The 20,030-nt window shown below is 41.1% G+C and overlaps 1 protein-coding gene across 1 annotated transcript in view; it reads right to left on the reverse strand.

Annotated features, from left to right (window-relative positions):
• The window catches only part of DMD (dystrophin), a 1,043,539-nt gene that overhangs the window by 70,937 nt on the left and 952,572 nt on the right, over positions 1–20,030 (reverse strand). The window contains 1 exon segment of the mRNA XM_058043463.1: positions 6,498–6,559. Within this exon segment, the coding sequence (XP_057899446.1) occupies positions 6,498–6,559 (62 nt within the window).

A 20,030-nucleotide genomic window follows, 5' to 3' on the forward strand; every position in this document is an offset into this window, starting at 1 on the left:
ATCCTCTCTTGCTAAATTCCAGATTTTACACTGGGATATGAGTACTATATTAAGAGGAAAAACATATCCTCATATTCTTGAGCTTTCACTACATAAAATAGCTTGGAAAATAACTAAAAGCAATAAAAAATTTAAAATCAGTCAGTTTTCTAAAATAACCTATTAAAGAACAGGTTTAACATCTACCATGAGGGGGTATTTGTTTTTACTCTTAAGGAGTCAAATCTATAAGCCAGACAACAGGATTTAAATAAGTCCCTCCTAGAGCTGCTGCATCTGCTCAGAGTGCTGAGTGACTGGGAGGTTCCATCTGAAATCGTCCTATCCCGTATGACAGAGTCATTCCAAGGTGTTTAAAAGCACTGGGATGGACCAGGCTACCTCCCACCAAAAGCTGTTCATGCCATTTATCTCTCTCCCAATGTAATCTGAAGGCATCTCATAAACTCTACCATGAAACTACCTTTCCTCTTTACTTTAAAGAGAGGCTTCTTGTTTATATTATTATGAATATTATTATAATTGCTTTTTTAGTTAATGAGGGCCAAACACACACCCTTCCCATGGACAGCAATTATCTCAGTGTCTGGACATCATCTAAGTGAAATGAGCAGCTTACATGCTTCAGGTGGTATTAACCTGAAATTAACAACTTAATTCTTTTAAAGAAATTAGATGTCATCAGGTCAAATCCTCATCTTCATTTTACAAGACTTACAGTGTTCTGAGGGTTTTTAATCTCAGGTGCAAGGACAGAGAATGTGAACCTGTAGTGATGTACCCAGAAACCTGAAAGCCTTACTCAGCCACAGCTTGTGACATGCTCATAGACTGCTCATAAATACACTGCCTGGGGATAACCTATTTTGGGAATGACAGTGCCTTCCTAACAGATGTTAAAAACTCCATACTGGACAGTCCTGAATAGACAGCAATTCCTCTACAGCCATTAAACTTTCCATGTCTCATCAGACATCAGCAGCACTCTTGCCTTTCCAAGAAGCTTTAGCTCACATTGTTTCAATATAGCTGAGATTCCCTGTCTGGCTGGTAAGAATGCTGGGCTTCCTCCTGGTGCCCAAAACCTGTAAATTAATCTTTTAATGGTGCCCTACAGTGACATATATTGCCTCTTCTGGAATTGCAGCTTTAAAATGCAAATGACACAAATGCACAAAGGAAAGAAATTAATCAAGTAACACTGCTTAATATCAGCTGAGTCTCAGCCATTGACTTTTATTATAACAATAACTAATGCTATCATCTACACTATTTTGGTAATAAATAACAGTAAACTGTTTTTCTATGTACAGCTTAAGCATTCTTCACGTTGTACTAGGCCTGAACACCTGAGTGAAAAAGCCAACAGTGTGTCTGCAAATGAACAAGTGGGAGGTACCCAGAGCACCACAACACTACTGACTGCATCTAGACCCAGTGGCTGAACACCAGAGCATGTGCCAGCATCCCTTCATCAGACCAAATGGCATGACCTTTGAGAGTTTTAGAATGGAGTGTCTTTTTCTTCAGCCTACAAACACAAAAATGCAAGAAAGGATTTGATGTACACCTGGTTCATCACATTATGGGATTGAGACCTGAGTGGAGTTTGCAGTCAGAAAGTTCAGAAACCTTTTATGTACTCTGATGAGAAGCAATCATACTGGAAAATCCTAAAATAAATAAACTACAAACTACTTCGGGAATAATAATACAAAGTGTCCATTTGCAAACCAAGAGTGCAGTTACCTTAAGCAAAATGTCCCCATGCTGGCAATATTCTGTAACAGAACAGCCCTTCCTTCTCTCTAGAAGAGCCTCCTTCACGCTAATACACCTGTGCTTTCATTTTCAAGGGATGCCAGGTTAACTGCTACCCCTAAATTCTACCTCTCTGCCACAGTGATATTTACTGTCTGTTATGTACAGTTAAGTTTCCTGTCTGTTAGGTGTGTGCTGCACAGAGCTCAATCACACAGAAAGGGCCCCCTCTACACTGACTACTGGCCAAGGCTGACTGAAGCCAAGCAATCCTATTTCTTGAAATGGGCTTGAAAAGGACATGAGTGAATAATCAACCTTTAAAGAGAGGCCATATGGAAAATCTCACTGGATTGCAGGAGAACTCAAATGTCTGATGTGTGTACTAGACACAGGTCTTACTGGTGCAAACATGAAAAACAGCTGGATATGAATAAAGCTTCATAATAAATACATGATTTAGTGGTTGCTAATGCAAACTGTAATGGCAACCAGGGGCAGTTCAGCCTCTCCAGGCAGCATTTTAGAAGGACAAATCAAGATACACAAACCAAAGAGGATGAAGCTGGTCAGTCTTGGTCACTGGGAGTTAGAAGCCAGCCACAAGATCAACACAGCAGCTGCTGCTGAAAGCTCAGAGGTGCCTTCCAGCATTCTCCCACCTTGTGTTAAGCAATTCTGACATTTCTTTCATGTAATCCATAGAGAACTGCCCCCCATCCTCTAAATTAAATGGAGAGCTGTCACCAGTGCACTGCAGCCTGCAAGGATGAGGGTGGTTTTCACCCTCTTGCCCTGCCTTGGTGAATTAGGAATGATAAACAACAGTTCTGACTGCATCCTGCTACTGCAATTACTGTTCATGGTGACACTAATGCACCTTGAGGACACTTGTACTGACACATGACACAGGAAGGCTGGAGGAGGGGACACTAACAGTATGGCATGACAAGCCAAGTCCTCCTGGGCCATCACAGCAAAGGCTGGAGTCATTCTCAGCTTAAAGGCAAAATACTACTATTCAGAGCTAAGCTGTCTGACATTAAATGTTCACTCTCAGAAGATAATCTGAAAAAACTGAGCGAACTCAGACCACTCTGTGATTCTTGTTCCTTCTGTCTCTGCCCTCATGCAAAGGTCCGTGGTCTCCAAGACAGAGAAACAACACAAATTCCCTTTTCAGTGATGCCCTGGAGTCATCATGAAGGATGAAAAAATTTGTAAGGGGGTGTAAAAGAACAGTGTAAAAAGAGCAAACCTGCTGCAGAGGAACTAATTTTGTAAAGAAAAGCATCTAGAGCAGTTCTTGATTCTTTGAAGACTTTCAGGAGGAAGTTAGAAGAAAATAGGAGTGGTTCTTAATGGTATAAATACAAACCAGGGATGTCAGCTTCTGATTCTTTGAAGCTCACGTATAATGATTTTTACTACCTTTCCTATTTCAGCATTTATTTCTTCTCTATGTTCTTAACTAATATGATTCTTTTTAATCTAATCTATACCAACATTTAATTCCTGCTGCCATTTCAATTAAACATTAAACAATTAAATCATTCATTATAGACAGCTTATTATGTACCTTTAAGTAGCCATAACTTAAAGAAGAGTAAAAATTGCTCAAGTTGAGTAAATTTTTCATCAACACTGATAAAATGCTACATTGTTTAAATAATAAAGAGCAGTCAGGAACAAGCACCTTAGTGTCGTAAAAGGAAAATGTCTGTTAGAAGGAGAACCATGAGTTGGAAATTTTTTGATACACATATGTAATTTCAATCAAATATTTAACAAATATCTTTATAACTAGCTATGTTTTAGCAAATGAGCTCCAAGAGAATTTGAGAATACTTCCTTCATAGGCAGAGTATTGTATAATTTCTTCCCATAGATTCTTCCTCCTGTCTCTGATGCAGTCCCAACTGAAGAAGTTACAGGACTGTGCACAGCACATTGCCAGCTCCTTTTAGTAGTACTAAATAATGCTCCCAAGTAATTTAGCTTCATTTTTATTAATACCTAGACCTCCAAAGATAGAAAAATGAACCAGTAAGTCTCACTTGAAATTCACCTATTTTTAGCAAAATGTAATGCAACAATTTGGAGGGGTGTGAATTTGATATGTGAAGATTAATATTACTCTTCTTTCTTGGAGAAGTGTCTCTTGCATCTTGAAGGCAGGTAAGAAATGTTACCTCGTGCCAGGATGCACCTTCCTCATTCACTTATAAAAAATTAAGCTTTCAGTAATTTGTAAGAATTTAAATCAGACATAATCATCCTGCAGCAAATTACTGGCATGTACAGAGAGCTACATCACACAGCACAATTATTCTACACTGGATAAGTGTAGAAGTTGGAAAATGGAAATGAAAATTCTTGACAGCATTGATGTACTTGGTCCCACTTTTCTGCATTTACCCGCTTGCCAAATTCATGCTTTCTACCAGATTTTTAAAAAGGCATACATACTAAGCTCTTTACTAGCTTCTTTATACGAATTAGAAACAAAATTGGGATCCTAATGGAGGGTAAAATAATAAGATATAATGAGTATGCAATACAAAATCGACTTTAATAACATCTTCTCAGATAATATATTACTGAACAGTCTGAAAAGACTTCAAACATCCCATTATTACCATTTTGACCCGAGGCAAAGCAAAGCACTGAAAATACATCAAGGGTTCTGTTCAAGACTAAACGGGTTATGCCTGTATTATGCAGTTTGTGTGAGAGTTAGGCAATGGTGATTACGCTCAGTTCAGAAATAAAATAAATTGGTAGGTTATTCAGGAGCACTTTCATCAAAGCTTCACCCATGTGGCAGGACACAAAGAGTCACCTTGTCTAGTCTCTTTTGTACACATAAATGAACACCTCAGTTTACTCATAAAAATATAAATTATACATACTTGTCTAAAATCAGTATTTCTTTCACATTAATGACTGTTTGGTCTCAGCTCTAAAAGAAACAGAACAGCCCAGATAAAGGACTGCTTTTTTGGAGATTTAACACTCCTGAAAAGGAAAGCAGCAGGAGAAAAAAGAAAGTTCACAAGTAAGTAAGAAACAAAATCTGCCTGAACATGTTCCTTCTTTGTGCAGTAAAAAATAAGGCTGTCTTAAACTCCTGACATTTGGGTGATACTCACAGTGATAAAATTCAGTTAAACTAAATGCAAACTGACTTCAGCAGTCACACATCTTCTGAACTGCTGACCTGAATCTATCAGGACACTTTTCTCCCTTATTACCTTTTCACTTCTTGGTATTTAAGAGTACTCTGGCTGGAACAGGGACTCTAAGAAGAAAAGCAGTTGCAACAGGACTTTAGGTCTGAGCAACAACAGTATCAGCAATACCTTGCAATCTGGGGATCAAAGGCAGCTGAGGAGTCAGAGTGCAGTTCAATTAACAGGCAACTATTTGAAGACCTACCTGTATTAAAGGGATGTCTGCAAGTGCAATTACCATTTGTCCTGCAACTTTTAAATCACTCACTTTAAAGCAGAAATATGAAGGAGACACATGGGGCAATACGTTGTAATTAAATGTCAAGTCCCTACTTGTCTGCTTTTGCATTTGGTTAGCCTGAACTTACACATTTTATATCCCTTTTTGGCATACAAAGCTGACTTCTGGTTAATTTTTAAACCAACTGCTGCCACACTGCTAATACTATAAGGAAAAAAAAAATCTTCACACTGCGTCGTTTCATTTTATATCACTTTTCTAAAATATTTTTAGCATGCTTGAACTGCAGAGCACCATAGAGATACCTGAGTTTGCTTGAAATAGATTACACTGGCATAATTAGACTGTTTTCAGCAGCTAAACTAGAGTTTAGCAGGTGGTAATTTAAGCTATTTTTCACCATGGCAAATAAGCCTGCACAGAATGCTAGATCTGACAGTCCTAGTGCTCAAGCTGGTTTATGTACATGTGCTGTACAAATGTAACCTCCTTTATGAATGCAGCATATTTACTGATATTTCTTTCAGCAAAATAGCTTAATTTTTATTATACCCTCTATTATTTATTAACACAACCATTAAAATCAAAGAGTTAGCTATTAAATGGCCTGCCAAGCAGCCTACACTAGAGCATAGATTAACCTATTTTATCTTGTAGATGTGCTTCTGTTAATAAATTCCAAAGCTGCTAAAAAATGAAAAAAAAAACCCCTCCACCAGAGAGGCACATCTGAAGTCATAATAAGCATGCAATTTGGGTATTCAAAATGACATCATGACAGCTGCTATGCCTTCTAAGTATTGAAAGTGCTTTAAAAATAAAGCAGTGGTAACACAGTTTGGCAAATTGCTTCAACTGGCTTCCCACCATCCAAAAGTCAACATTAACAGCAGCTTGGTTTGATTTTTTCATGTGCCTTTTGTAAAGCAGATTAGACAGTGAAAAGATTCAGGATTATTTTTTTTCTAACTTCTGTTCCAGTCTTTCAGCAAAGAGATTGTAACAATACACCCAAATTACTTTATAAACCCAGTGTACATTCCAAATGTGCTAAATGAAATAAATTTCTTTTCTACTGCATGTTTGAAATGTGTGCCTTTTGTATTTCCCTTGCAGAAAATTTTAACATTGGTGAAAGCTCTGCCTCTCTCTTTCACTTAATTTTGGTTTGCTTCCTCTGGAAATCTTTGCCTTAGCAAATCATTCAGTTGAAAGAAAAAAAATAAAATAAAAGCACCAAAGATCTGATAGAGATGCCTTACCTAATGACTGGTAAAGCTCAGTCATCTTGGGATGATCCCAGCAGGTCGTTTGCGTCTCATGGCTACAACACAAAACATGAAAGTTAGTAAAGAGAATTTCTCTCTCCATCTCACAGCAGAGATGCAGACTGCACATCAGAGCACGGTGCCAGATCTGTGCCCACAGCCTGGGCTGCCCTGGCAGGGGGCTCAGCAGTGCCAGGCGTGCCTTCCTTCAATGAGGGGCACTAACCTGGAGCGCTTTATTCAGGCAAGAAATCATGAAATAAAATTAAAATTTAATTAGTGCTAACTAAAAAGACAGCAAGTATGTCAATGTTTTGAGGAATTTGCAAGCCGTCAATTCTTAAGAACTCATTGCTTTGTACCGCTCATTCTCCAGTTGCTCCAAGCTAGAGGACAGACATTTCAGAGGGCTTAGTTCTTAAAGAGCTTCTGGAAACTGACCAGACACTGAGATCCATATTCGACTTCCTTTCCCCTACATGCTCTCTCAACCCTTTCCCATGTAGTAGTAAGAACCACCCAATGCAGTGGGTCCAATCCTTCGTGCGCTAAATTCCCTGAGCCACAGCCTTCTGATCCACCACCAGCTTACACCGCTTCCCAGGGCAATGCTGCACCCCGTAGTGACAATCTCTTCTAGCAAAGACTCTTGGCTGCTCTGCTTGTTTCCAGGGACTCCCAGGCCCTTTCCCTGGCCCTGGAGGTCCCTGTGCAGTGTCAAGCAGCACAGCTTGACTTTTCCACTGTTGGGAAGCCAGGGAAAAGCTGAAGCGGGGTTATGAAATGCTGCAGTATGAGCAGAATGTAAATTGGAGAGTGTCTGCATTGAGGTCAGCAGCCTCCAGCTTTGCAACACAACGTGTTGCCGAAGGACAGGCAGCGTGAGAAAGTCAACAGAGTGAAGTGTTAGTGGATGTAGTAGCAACTCATGTCTCCTAAGGTTATACTTTTGGAGTATGTTTTTTAATGACAGCATAGCTAACATGATTATGTTTCCATTAACATAGAAGGCTTGAAAGAAAATTCTCGTTATCTGTCCTGTAGCCAATTAAGTCCCATTCAATTCAAACAGAATTCAGCCGTATTAAGAGACAACTGTGAGTCTCCATTAGAAAAAAAAATAAAAATATATATGGAACATGTATGTTAGCATACCATTACTACCAAATACATTTCCCATATCTGTACTTAAAAGCAGACATACAGGCTTCAACATGCACACATCATTGTGGAGAACATATGCAGAAGAGCAGGACCTGACCCACAGCACTGCTGAGCTCCTGGAGCACACAGCTCCCTGCTCCAGGAGACCAAACCACCACCCAGCAGCACCTGTGGGCTGCACTGTGCCCTGGAACATTGACACAACAAGGTTGTTTTAGAGAACAAACAGTCCTTGGGCTCTCATTTTGAGGCACTGATGTTCCCAAGAGCACATTTACCCTTTATAGATAAGAAGAGGTAAAACTTCCAATGCATCACTTAAACAGCACCTCTACTCAAGGAAAAAGAAAGTTGTGCCAGGTTTTTTTAGTACAATTTAATTTTGGCCTTAAAAGACAGGCTATTTATTTGATTCCAGTGAATACTTACTGCCCCAGTAACCTCTATATGTTCAGCAGCTTACTATATATAATATTTCCAGATTTTGCTCTGTAACTACAAGAAGGAATGAAAGGGATCACAAGCACTAAGCATAAGAAAAAACTCTACTGTAGAGCTGCCCTAGTTGAGCACAGGGTTTTAAACAAGCCCTGTCTCAACAACCTCAGCATTCCCAACCCTTCTCAATTCCTGCAGTGGCTGAAGGTAATGAAAATGGGAGAAGGACACAAGAGCAAAACCAGTCTTGTTCTTTGCTCTGATAAAAACGAGTCCTGCAAAGGGAGGTGGATGCAACTGTATTCAGAAATTTCAGCCTGGTTTGGGCTTTTTTTCTAGTTGGTTGGTTTTTTACTCCCAGAAACTGGGTAGCTTCAAGTGAAAACCTGCGGATCTGGGCCAGCTGCATCTGCGCTCCTGCATTTCCCATCCTGCTTGGAGCGAGCAGGTTTTGCAGGGAGAACGTAACACCAGAACCTTTTATTACACCCAGGTATAAAGCACATTTTAGAAGAAAAATGGAAACAGCTTCATTCCTAAAAACTCAACTGAGAGAAGCCTCTTCTGATATAGCAGCACCCCAAAGGAAAAGACAGAAGTGCACTGATGGCAGAAAACTCCATAGCCAGAAATGTCACGATTCAGGTGAGCAGCTGCAGACCCAGACAAACATTCACACCAACAGACCAGGAGAGGCTGCAGTTTGTTTGCACCCAATGTCAGTCCCAGATCAATAGTTCTCCATGCATGAGTTTGGCCAGCCTGGCATGCTTCCCCACAGGCAGACAGCCCCAGAAGTGGGGTCTATCTGAACAGGAACTGTACCATGGTTTGTAGGCTGAATCACATAGCAAAAACGAGAAAAAGAATTTATGTGAACAGTTACAAGGAGTCTCTGAAAATAACCTCCTTTGTGTATGAAATTAATTTGGTAGCCCCAAATTGTTCTATGGACGAACTAAATGATTTCAGACTCCATAGCTGTCAACCTGACAGCCTTCAAAGAAACTGATTCCCCATGAAAACATTTAAAAACCATTAGATATCTGGTAAAGGCGAATATACATAGGATTATGGACATATCCCGTGCTTGTGGTGGATAGAAGAACAAAAGGATCATCTTCCTGTGAAAAACTAGTATCCAAAATCAAAGTTATACCAATAAGTAATTTATTGAATTTTTTATTTTAATTTTTTATTTAAGGCCTAATCACGTATCAATGAGTTTAGCGTGTACGGTTTAAGCTTATAGCATTTACTAGTGCTGAAAATACACAACTGCTTTTGTAAGACCTTGCAAATAAAATTTTCTTTGCCAGAGAAACACTGGACTCCAACTGGTTTCAGGTATTTTTAATACCAGTAACCCCAAACCTTTACTCAGCATGGTTTTCTTTCATAGTACAAGATAAATTATCACGGGAAATGCATATTTTGTAAAGAATGATTTAATTTGCTTCATGTTCAAGTAACAAAGACTGAATTCGCAGCGCCGGTACATTTCCCGTTTTGCCTTAATTTGAAACTTCGTTGCAACTTAGAGGAAATATTCCTTTGGTAAGACCACAAAAGTCAAGCCAGTAGAGCCCCTAACTCCTGCCCCAGCAGTGAGCACCCACAGGGCAGAGTGCCCTGCACCTGCTGGATCCCACCTTGGCAAAGACCACCCAGCTCCACCTGGAACCAGCCCCAGGGATGGGCTGGCCAGCCCTCAGCACCCCTCTGTGCTCCTGCAGGAGCAAGGGAAGGCTTGGAGGGGAACTGTGGAGGTTGAGTGGCCCTACGGAGCCAGGGCAGACTTTGCTGGTACTTTACATGCAGAACACAAGAAGGCTGCAGATATTTTGCTCCAGCTAAAAGGCGTTCGCCTCTCAACATCTTCAGCTCGGGAAATTATCAACTATTCTGCACACAAGGGCAGCTCCAGGAAAGGTTAGATTCCATCAAGGCTATTCTTCCTAAGCCTCTTTGCCATTTTCAAAGGCCATTTAATTGTGAGCTCTGGGCTTGGACTGGTGGGGGAGGATTTGTGTGTATGCCCTTATTGTGAGCACTGTCTGAAGTGAAATGCCAGCTCAGCACTTTCAGGCGGCCTCAACCACACTTGGGAATGCTGTAGCATCCTTAATAGATCTGCAGCAACGTGTTTGCCAGAGTTTCAAACTCTGGTGAACAAGGCCCTTTACAGCCTGCAAGTCAGAAAGACGTCAAAAGTGTAGTCTGAGTCCTCTTGACCAGCAGCAGCTGAAGCAGAGTGAGAATATGTGCAGAAATAAGTACTCAAAATGCTTTTCCAACAAACCACCAACACAAAAAGACATTGGCACACACAGCCAGCAGTTTTCCAATATTGCACATGCTCAGAGGATATATTTTTCAATTTGGCTCTACATTTAGGTCAACTAAATTGATCACTAGCTTTTAAATCACAGGCATTCTGAAACAAATAAAAATGTAAGTGCACTCACTTGGCCTCTTTTCCTCTTTCTCACCTGACCTGAGCTGCAAAAGTGGAAAGGAAATTAAAACCAGGCCTGAAAAGAAGACGAGCAGCAATGGCTAGTGGTGACACCTTGGTGGAAGTGTGACTGGCACGCTAAACACACTGATAATTTGGTGGGATGAAAGCATAGTCTTCACTTGATACATCCTTTGGGAACCACAGGACCACTTAATTAAAGGATGATTATATTATATTAGCAAGGATAATTTTTATGTAGGGAATTCTGTCACACTATGCCTGTGTGAACTCTGTTTCTGCCAACAGCAGAGAGATTTGTCTCTCATCACTGTCAGCAGAGCCAACAACACACAGGATTGGAAACCTGAAATCAAGAGATGATATCCTAACAGACACACTGGAATTACAGTTCCCCTGTTATGACTTGATCAGTCTGGACAAAATACAGTCATTTTTTCTTCATTCTTTTTATATTACTTCTGAGCAACACCAGCAGCAGGAGGAATTGAAAGCAATGCTCCCCCACACCCAAATTCTTGCACGAATTCCCCCCCACATTCCTGCACCAGCCACACTGTAACATTGACAAATCTTTTAACTGTTTTTGATTGCATCTCTTCTCCCTCACCCCTTAAAAAAAAAAAAAGAAAAAAAGAAAAAAAGAAAAAAAAAGGTCCTGTGTATTCACTGCTCAGCTCCAGAGCAGAATTTCAGGTTGCAACTGCAGAGTCCTTTTTAAACTCTTACAGCTCACTTCATTGGTGATACCAGAGCCAGTTCTGCTGCACTTCTCCCCACACCCTTCATTAGCAAATGCGACATGAACAACATGTGCAAATGCATACATGTGCACAGAATAAAAAATTCTATCGCATAGCAATAGTCACATATACTCATAAAAAAGTGCCCAAATTATAGTGGCATTGTACAAACCCCCGAACTCATCTCGTTTCAAACAACATGATTTACAATACTTCTCACCTTCTGTCTTTACAATGAATCAAATGTTACTCCAACCACCTTATGACTGTTGTCAAAAAGCCAAAGTAAACATGATAGTTGTTTGGATTTTACTAAACGAACCTAAATGCTACTGAAAGAGCTTTTATGAATAGACACTACCTCTCATTTAAAAGAAAAATGTTTTCAACGGAAGATGACAGTGACTGCAAAGAAAGACTTAATATTTCTCTTTCTACAGTGCTTCATTAATTCCCAAGCTAAAACAAGTTAGTGCTATGGAAAGTATTAGCAATGTAAAAAGGTGGCACTCCTTTGTGCTTTACAAAGAACTACTGTTTTCATCTGTAAATCTAGAGACTACTGATCTGTGCAGAGATTACTTCTGTTTAAGCCAAGGATCAGCGTCTCTTCAGCAGGAATTTGACTTTAGCCTGTTTTATTGGCTTTTGCAAGATTTATCAGACTGCTGAAGGCAGGCACCCATATATATTAAAGTTTCTTGCCGATACTGGAAATGAAAAACAGGAGAAGGGCCAAATATCAGCTGTCAAGTACTGAACAGTAACCCTTCTTTTCTCCCGCTGATGTTAAACATTTATTTTGTCTGCTCTGTCAGGGGAAAAGATTCCCACTCAGTGGCTTGGTTTGGGTGAGCCTTTCCCCCCCGGCTTGTCAGTCTCGGCTGATCTATTTGCTTTCCAAAGCCTCTCCTCTCCACTTCTGCCAAAGCAATTTCACTGCAGGGTCTTGTCAAATCCAGGCTTAGACAAGCGATGGCCTTGAACAATTCCTTAGTGCTAAAAAGGTCAAAGATCCCCGATATAACCAGGTTCCTCGTTTCCCCAGCTCTGCACACACACGCCTGCAAAAACCACCTCTCTGCCCAACTCCTGTGCAAGACACCTCCGGTGTCCCAGGCTGCAAGATGTTTTACAGCAGCTATTAAAAGGCAATATAAGGCGCCATATAGCAACAAGAAATACAGCACTTGCAGTGCAACCGCCCGGAGGGAATCCCCTCCCAGCCTCTTCTACCTATTAACTTGAAAGATTACTTCTAAGCATGAAATTACGGGGGGGAAAGAAGTCATACACCCCCGAGCACGTTCGCTTTCAGGAATTGCGCTGAAGTTCACGCCCGGCCCGAGCTGCCCCACGGGCGATGTTCAGCGCAGGTGACGCCGCGCAGCACCGCGCTACCCGCAGGACCTGCGGAGCAACGGGGCGAGCCCCGCGCATCGCGCACCGGTATAGGCACAGGTACAGGCACCGGCACAGGTAGTGCCACGCGTGCATGCCGCTCACACCGCCATCTCCTACGTGTGCCAACGGGGCGCATCCAGCGCCCAACTACGGCCTCGGGAACGGGGAAAAGGCGCCGAACCAAACGCCCTTTTAAGTTCCCAGAAGAAACCGAGCGGCAAGTTGCGATTTCCCGTGTAAGCGATGACAGAGACGGCGGCCGGCCACGCCGCTCGCTGCTGCCGCCGCCGCGGAGCGCGGGATGGCCCCGGGCCGCGCCCCCGCCCGCCCCCGCCGGCACCTGCCGCCCGCGCCCCGCATCGCCCTTACCCACGGAGCTGCTCCCTCATGGCGGCGGCGGATCGGCGGCGCCGCGGAGGCAGAAACAGCGCGTCCACCCAGCCCAGCCGCTCAGCGCCACTGCGGCCGCCCCGGCGGCAGCGAGGGAGGGATGGAGGGAAAGGCAGAGGGAGAGGGAGAGGGAGGGAGGAGGAGGTGGCGCTGCCCGCCCCGCCCCGCTCCCGCCCGGCGGCGGTGCCGGCGCTGCCCGCCCTCAGCTCCGAGCCTCCCCCCTCAACTCGGCTGCGGGGCGGCTGAGGGCACCTCGCCCCTCCCCGGTCTCCCCGGTGCTGTGCAGCTATTCTGGAGGAAGCCCTCGGGGCTTCCTTTGACTTCTTTTTTATTTTTGGGGTGTTCTTTGCCCTGGCGCTGGCCGGCCGGCCAGAGAGTGGCGTGTGCTGAGAGGCGGCAAATCAGTTCGTCTTCAGCGGGCTTGGGAAGAAAATTTAACTGAAATATGCGCCGAATCCAGACAGATTTGAAATGGGCCTTAACCTGCACTTTTTTCCCCCCTTTTCCTTCAGCGTTTAATTTCGGTGCTTAAAATGCTGAGTGGTTTATTCATGAGTGAAATCAGGTAATTTCATTTCTAAGGGCTTGCCTTGGCCCTGCAGGGAAGGAAGGGTGAGATTCTCTCCTGGATCTGTCAGTGCGGAGGAAATAGTTCAGCTCACGCCGAGTTACTGTTGCGATATTTCTTTGCATTAATTCCCACGCAATGTGCATTACACAAACTATGCATTACAAAAAGCCAACAATCTCCTTTTGGTGTCACAAGCACTTCAAATCAGCTTGGCCAGTCTCGCCTAATGAAGGCTCCCAGTCATTCCCATAACCAAGTAGTTTTTCAAGCCTTGCATATTGTGATTTCCTGGTAAAGCCACCCCAAAAACAATGTCTTTCAAGTCAGATTCATAGAGTGGTTTTGGTTGGAAGGGGCCTTAAAGAGTATCTAGTTCCACCTTCTCTGCCACCTAGACCAGGTTGCTTAAGTCCCCATCCAGCCTGTATCACTTCCAGGGATGAGGAATCTCCAACTTCTCTGGCAACCTGTTCCAGTGACTCACCACCCTCACAATAAAGAATTTCTTCCCAATATCAAATTGAAATCTTTCAAATGCACAAAAGAATCTCCCTGTTTTAACACTGGGAAGATGCACACCTAGAAGCATCAAAAATTCATCCCACCCCTGTTGCATGGATGTCAGTAGGTATTGAAGTTGGAGGGTGTTAGCCTAAGCACCAGGAAATTTAGGGCTCCCCTTAATGCTCCAGGTAGTTGCATTATCTGATTTTAAGAAAAGTTCAACAAGCAGTTCAAGGAAAGCCCACAGGTATTTTTTCTAGAAGCATTAATGTGAGAGATGCTCAAGTTTCAACCCCTCAGGCCCTCAAGTGTAAATATAAAAATTATTGGAATTAAATGTTAAATTCTCCTAGTTTCTAGATGATTTAGGTTGTTTAACAGATCTAACTCACAGTTTTCAGTAACCTTGTATCTGTAATATTACCCCAATATGGAAAGAAAATAGAGAAATAATTTTTGCGTAAACATAAAAACCGTGTTAAAACTCATTAGACTGTGAATCTTCCATTTAATTTAGTGGACCTGGTATTACATCAATTGCTCTGACTGTATCTTAGTTTTGACATGAATAATCTGGCTGAAGCCTGTCAATTGTGTTGTATCAGCAGTCTCACATTTTCGCAGGTTTAACCGTGTTTTAAGAAGTGACAAAACTTTCCTTAAGTCTTTAAAATAGGATGATTTTCATCCTAGCTGGGAGGAACCTCAGGGTTCCCCACAAGGAGAGAGCAGCTGCTCGTGTCATACAAAGGGAGGGGCAGCCAGAGGCCAGACGTTTCGCAGCAAAAGTGGTTTGTTTTCCTTCAGAAGCATCTAGCACTGATTCCCTGACACACATTCCTTCAATTTCCACTGTTTCTGGAGCTTCCTGGCCTGCCGTAACAGAAGCTTGATGCTGCTATTATCATGCTGGTCTTCTTTCCCATACAATAGTGCCAAGTAATAGGAATTTAAAAACCAGTCTGAATTTCTCATACTTTGCATAATCTTCTTTCTCCTTGAGTTACAATTAAAGCATTGTATTCAATTAGACTCACAGCAGGTGAAAACCCCAATTAGTGAATCCATTTTCTTGGCTCTTTTTCCCTACCTTACACCCACACATCACTTTTTTTTTTTTTTTTTTTTTTTACAATAAAGGGTAACTCTGAGTCATTCTCCAATTGAAAAGCAAATTAACCCTTTGATCTCCCAACTCAAACTATTACTCACTCAAGAACATCCAGGGCAAAACAAGAATGTTGAAGGATTAAGGGATTAAGGCCTATTGACTTTATAAATTGATTTTTATAAAAAAATCTATTTAATGTAGTTCTGATTGTTGTCTCCAAATTCACCAAAGCTTTTAGCTATTTTGATTGACCTGAAAATTATATTTTTGCTGTATAATGTGTACAAGTAATACCACTCTTACTCTAAATTACTTTTAAACTACCCATAATTTATTACATAAATATATTTTGTTTGCAGTGCAAATGGCTGATGTCTTTGGCATTTGTAACTGAAGCCAATTTTTATGCCATAGTTAATTTTAAGCCATTTATTTGATGAAAGATAGTCACCTCCCTATAAATAATAAAACAGGATTACAGAGTAAGCAGAGTTTTAATTCCCCGTGGTGCTTTTCTAATGCAAGGGCTACTTGGTCAACTTGTGCACTATATAGAGAATTTAATAAGAAGAAGAGCAGTGTTTATTTCTCCTACATTGTTCTTTTGTCCTGGGCTGTATCTAATCAATGTATCTAAGTCTTCAACATTTAATAGCACCAGGTGCTTAAAGGGAAATCATGGCTGCCTAAAAAATGAAGGATGATATTTAGAAGTGGTCTTATTACCCCAAAACTCTTTCAGGAAAAAAGAAAAGTAAAAAGATGACTTGGATTTGTAGTCAGTCTGACTGCATTGCTCACTGTCCAAAGGGTCACTGGGGTTTCTGCATTTAAGAAAGCAAATTTTTCTGTTCTAATAATTCTTCTCAGAATGTTGTCTCTTTTTGATGAAGAGCCAGACTCATGTACACATTAAAACTAATTATATGAACATAAATTAATTGATTCCTATGCATTAACAGTTGAGTTTAAAATCTTTGTAAATTTTATTTACCAGATTATCATCATGACTCCATGTTACAGACAGATGTGGAAACGCAATTGCAGGAATGGGTTGGGGCTAGCCTAAAACTAAGGCAGACATTAAAGGTACAAGTTTGTTTGTAACTTTAGCATTTTATGAGCTAGAAAACTAAAATGACATTTCTTTAATTTTACTGTCATTGAAGGTGAAGATACAACATTTTCCTACTAGTTTAGTCTTGCTTCCAGAGCTCTCTGAAGTGTGTAGCCTCCTTGTAATTGTGGCTTTACCATTTCTCAGTTATCTGGACAGTGGATTAGTTTCCTTTGCATTTGAGAAGATATTGTGGTGCCCTGTGTTGTGCTGGCTAATTTGTTACACTGTTTGAGTCTGTTTTCTTTTTCTTGGTATAAATAAATGCTAAAAATCAATTAGGATGGCACAATGGCACTTTCCTGGTTCATGTGTCTTAAATATGCTCCAAGGGCTGACACCTTTATGGTGTCTGGGCAATTGTTTATAGCTCTCAGAAAAGTCAAGAAGAGAATACTGGTTTTGGATGCTGCTAGGTTTTTTTTGGTGGTTTTTTTTTTTTTTTTTTTTTTTTTTTGCCTTTTTGCACATTACCACTGAAAACACTTTAAAATATTGTAAATGCAACGAAGAAAATAGTTTTGAAATGCTCCATTCATTTTCCCCAGCACTGCACTGTAAATTAAAGAACTAGTAAAACATTCAGAGCTCAGTAACTTTAAATCAGTCATTTACACCACAGGTACTGGGGAAGGAGCAGCCTACCCCTCCCTGTCCAGAGGGAGACCCAACCTCTGTCCCACATGAAAGATGACAAAGCTGGTGCTTCTTCTTACGCAGGGCTCATTCTCTGCACTCTAAGGCAGGAAACTGGCAAATGGAGCTCACACAAATTTTTTTCACTGAGACATTCTTGGAATAGACAGAGGAGGATGTATTGTCTTTTTTATTTTATTTATTTTTTAAATTTTAAAATTAATTCTGCCGTAAATATTACAGAGCTTGCAGCAATATAATGCCTGGTATGGAAAATATTGGTACCTGGCCCGTGTGGCAGGAACACTTCTGTTCCTGCTGAATGCACAGCAGCACAGCTTTCACATTCCTTTGGGCTGTACTTGCTTTTGCTACAGTAAGGACACCTGATTAAAAGTGAAATCTTAGTCACCCTACAAGATGGGTACAGTGGAGCCTCAGGAGCAGCCTGTGTGTGCCTTATGTTGCACCACACTGCGTGCTGTTGCTGAAAGGTGAATGAGAGGGTGCCTGTCATTTTGAATATATTAAATATATGTATGAATTCCAGCCTGATGAGATCTTGGAAAGGAAAATTTCGAGAGGCTGCATTTATTTTTTAAGGTGATAGAGACAGTGGCAGAGTGTTCAGTCTCTAGTGCTGCCTTGAAAAGAGGAGCAGAGTGGGACTGAGGTTGGGTGTGATTGCTGGAAGGGGTGGAAAGCACATCCTGATCCCACCAGTGCCATGAGCTCTTCAGGTAAGCTCCTGTAAATAGCAAAAGCTTTCTTCTCCCTTCCATAAGAAACTACAGCAAAGAAATAAAATTAAAAGAGGAGTAACCCTTACTCTTCTGGGATGGAGATGAACTGGAGTGTGAATAGTCCCGAAAACAGGAGATCGAGAAGCTAAATGCTGACATAATGCTAGAAAACTAAAAGCATTAAAACTCCTTCTGAGGTAAGGCTTTTGGAAAGCTAAGAGGAGAAAAAAACCCCCTATATATATATATATTAAAAAAGAAGACTTAAAATCTGCCAACTGGAAACTTAGGTCAAACAAAATTGCCTGCTGATCTTTACAATGCACAAATAAGACTTGAAAAACTATAATTAGACCATAGTAAATTCTTGGTTTGAGGAATCTGTGTTGGCAAAATGAATGGTTATCATTATAGGGAGTAGGGTTGAGAAAAAAATGCAGACTAATAAGGATAAATTAAACAAAGCAGCAAAGACAAACTCCATTTCTTTCTTTTCTTTGCATGCCCAGTTGGAAATAAATGATTGTTTTGCCTCCTGGAGGGATTAAAATAAGAAGGATTTCATAAACTCTCTCACTCACTGGCGCTCTTTTCACCTCAAAATCTTTTTTTCTATGCATAAAATTATGTGTTGCAAACACAAAAGCTGGCTTACAAAATCATTAACTTCTCTACTGTTTCCTATCAATGTATAGATCTCCATATCAAGAAACTCTGTATCTTGCAGTCCTCCTTCACTCAGGACCAGAAAACCTGATCCTAGCTACTGCTCACCCTGCATTCCCAATCCCTAACAAGCTGCCCCCTCTTCCAAAGGCTTCCACAGACATTAAAGGAGAAGAATGCCTTCTTTTTTGTACTAATTTACTTTTGGTTGTGTTGCATTCCATAATGTACATATGGATATTATTAAATCTATTTTTTGTGACTAATAAAATACAAGCAGATTTTTTTTTTCTTACATTAAGGACTTTATTTCAAAATCATATTGAAGAGAAAATACTCCTTTGGGGAAAAAGCCACTGAGATCATGCTTGAAGATTATTTTCTAGGATATTCCAATGGTAAGGCTGCAATTAGGTAGTAAAGGAAGAGAACAATGAAATAGATCGCATTTTATGACAGCTGTACACAGACAAGTTCCCAGTCAGACCACTTGTTGGGCAGATTTTGCACCTTTGAATTAATGCATTCATGTTTTGCTGTCTGTATTCTGCCTGTATTTTAGCAATGAACGCTTTTCTGTGTTCTTACAGAAACTTGTACTTTCTCTTGCTTTGCAATGTAGGTTCAACCTGTCCTAACTACCATGTTGTTTCATCAATAATATACCACACATAATATAGAATTAAAACTCAAGAGGCCCTGCCTATTTTTATGTACACACTAGGCTTTTTCATCCTCTTCCCAGAAATGTTGAGGCTGTTGACCTTAGCAAAGATCAGTTTGAGATTTAGTCCTAACCTTTTCCTTTGACTGGGCCATACAGAGCCTTAATGTGGGAAAGGGATGGCTCTCCCTTCCTGGTAAATCACATTGGCAGAGTTTCTAAACTAGGCAGATTTAGCTTCTCCCAATACCCTGGTGTAAGATGAGCAAAGCTTAGTCCTGCATGGCAAGACTGCTTTGCTCTCCTTTCCTGAATGTCTTACGTGGGGATCCAGAGAGCAGAGCGCTGGCAAAGGAAACAGCCCAGAGAAGTTGATGGCAGAGGAGGCAGCTCCACCTAACTGGCCTCACCAGTAATTCCATCCAGGCTAACTCTTTCATCTGATCCAGGTGACATTTCTCATAATTTATTTGCATAGAAATGCAGCTTCAGGTTCAGGGTTGAGCAACTACTCCCATCCTGAGGTGAGCAAGAAAAAAAATCTGGAAAACAAAAGCTTAATATATGCCATTTCTGAAATGGAACTTTTTATTTCATTTCTAAACAATATCCTGTGAAAAAAAAATATACTTTAGCTAGAAAATGAGACAATTGTTCATACAGCTCTGGCAGCACCCTGTAATGGCAAGTGGCAACAATCTCATCTTGTCTGTGCCAAAGAGTGAAAAACCAGTGTTTCTATACAGGCATTTGAAACAACTACAGGCACACAGATGCCTACATTAACTGGGGCTTCCAGAGACAGAAGCTATAATGGAGCCATGTCCTAGGGCACAGATATTGTTTTATCCTAATTGAATCTAAAAGTATGTTAGCACTTAAACCCTTCAGTAACGA

This window comes from Melospiza georgiana, chromosome 2, assembly GCF_028018845.1.
Source record: "Melospiza georgiana isolate bMelGeo1 chromosome 2, bMelGeo1.pri, whole genome shotgun sequence".
Classification (NCBI taxonomy): Eukaryota; Metazoa; Chordata; class Aves; order Passeriformes; family Passerellidae; genus Melospiza; species Melospiza georgiana.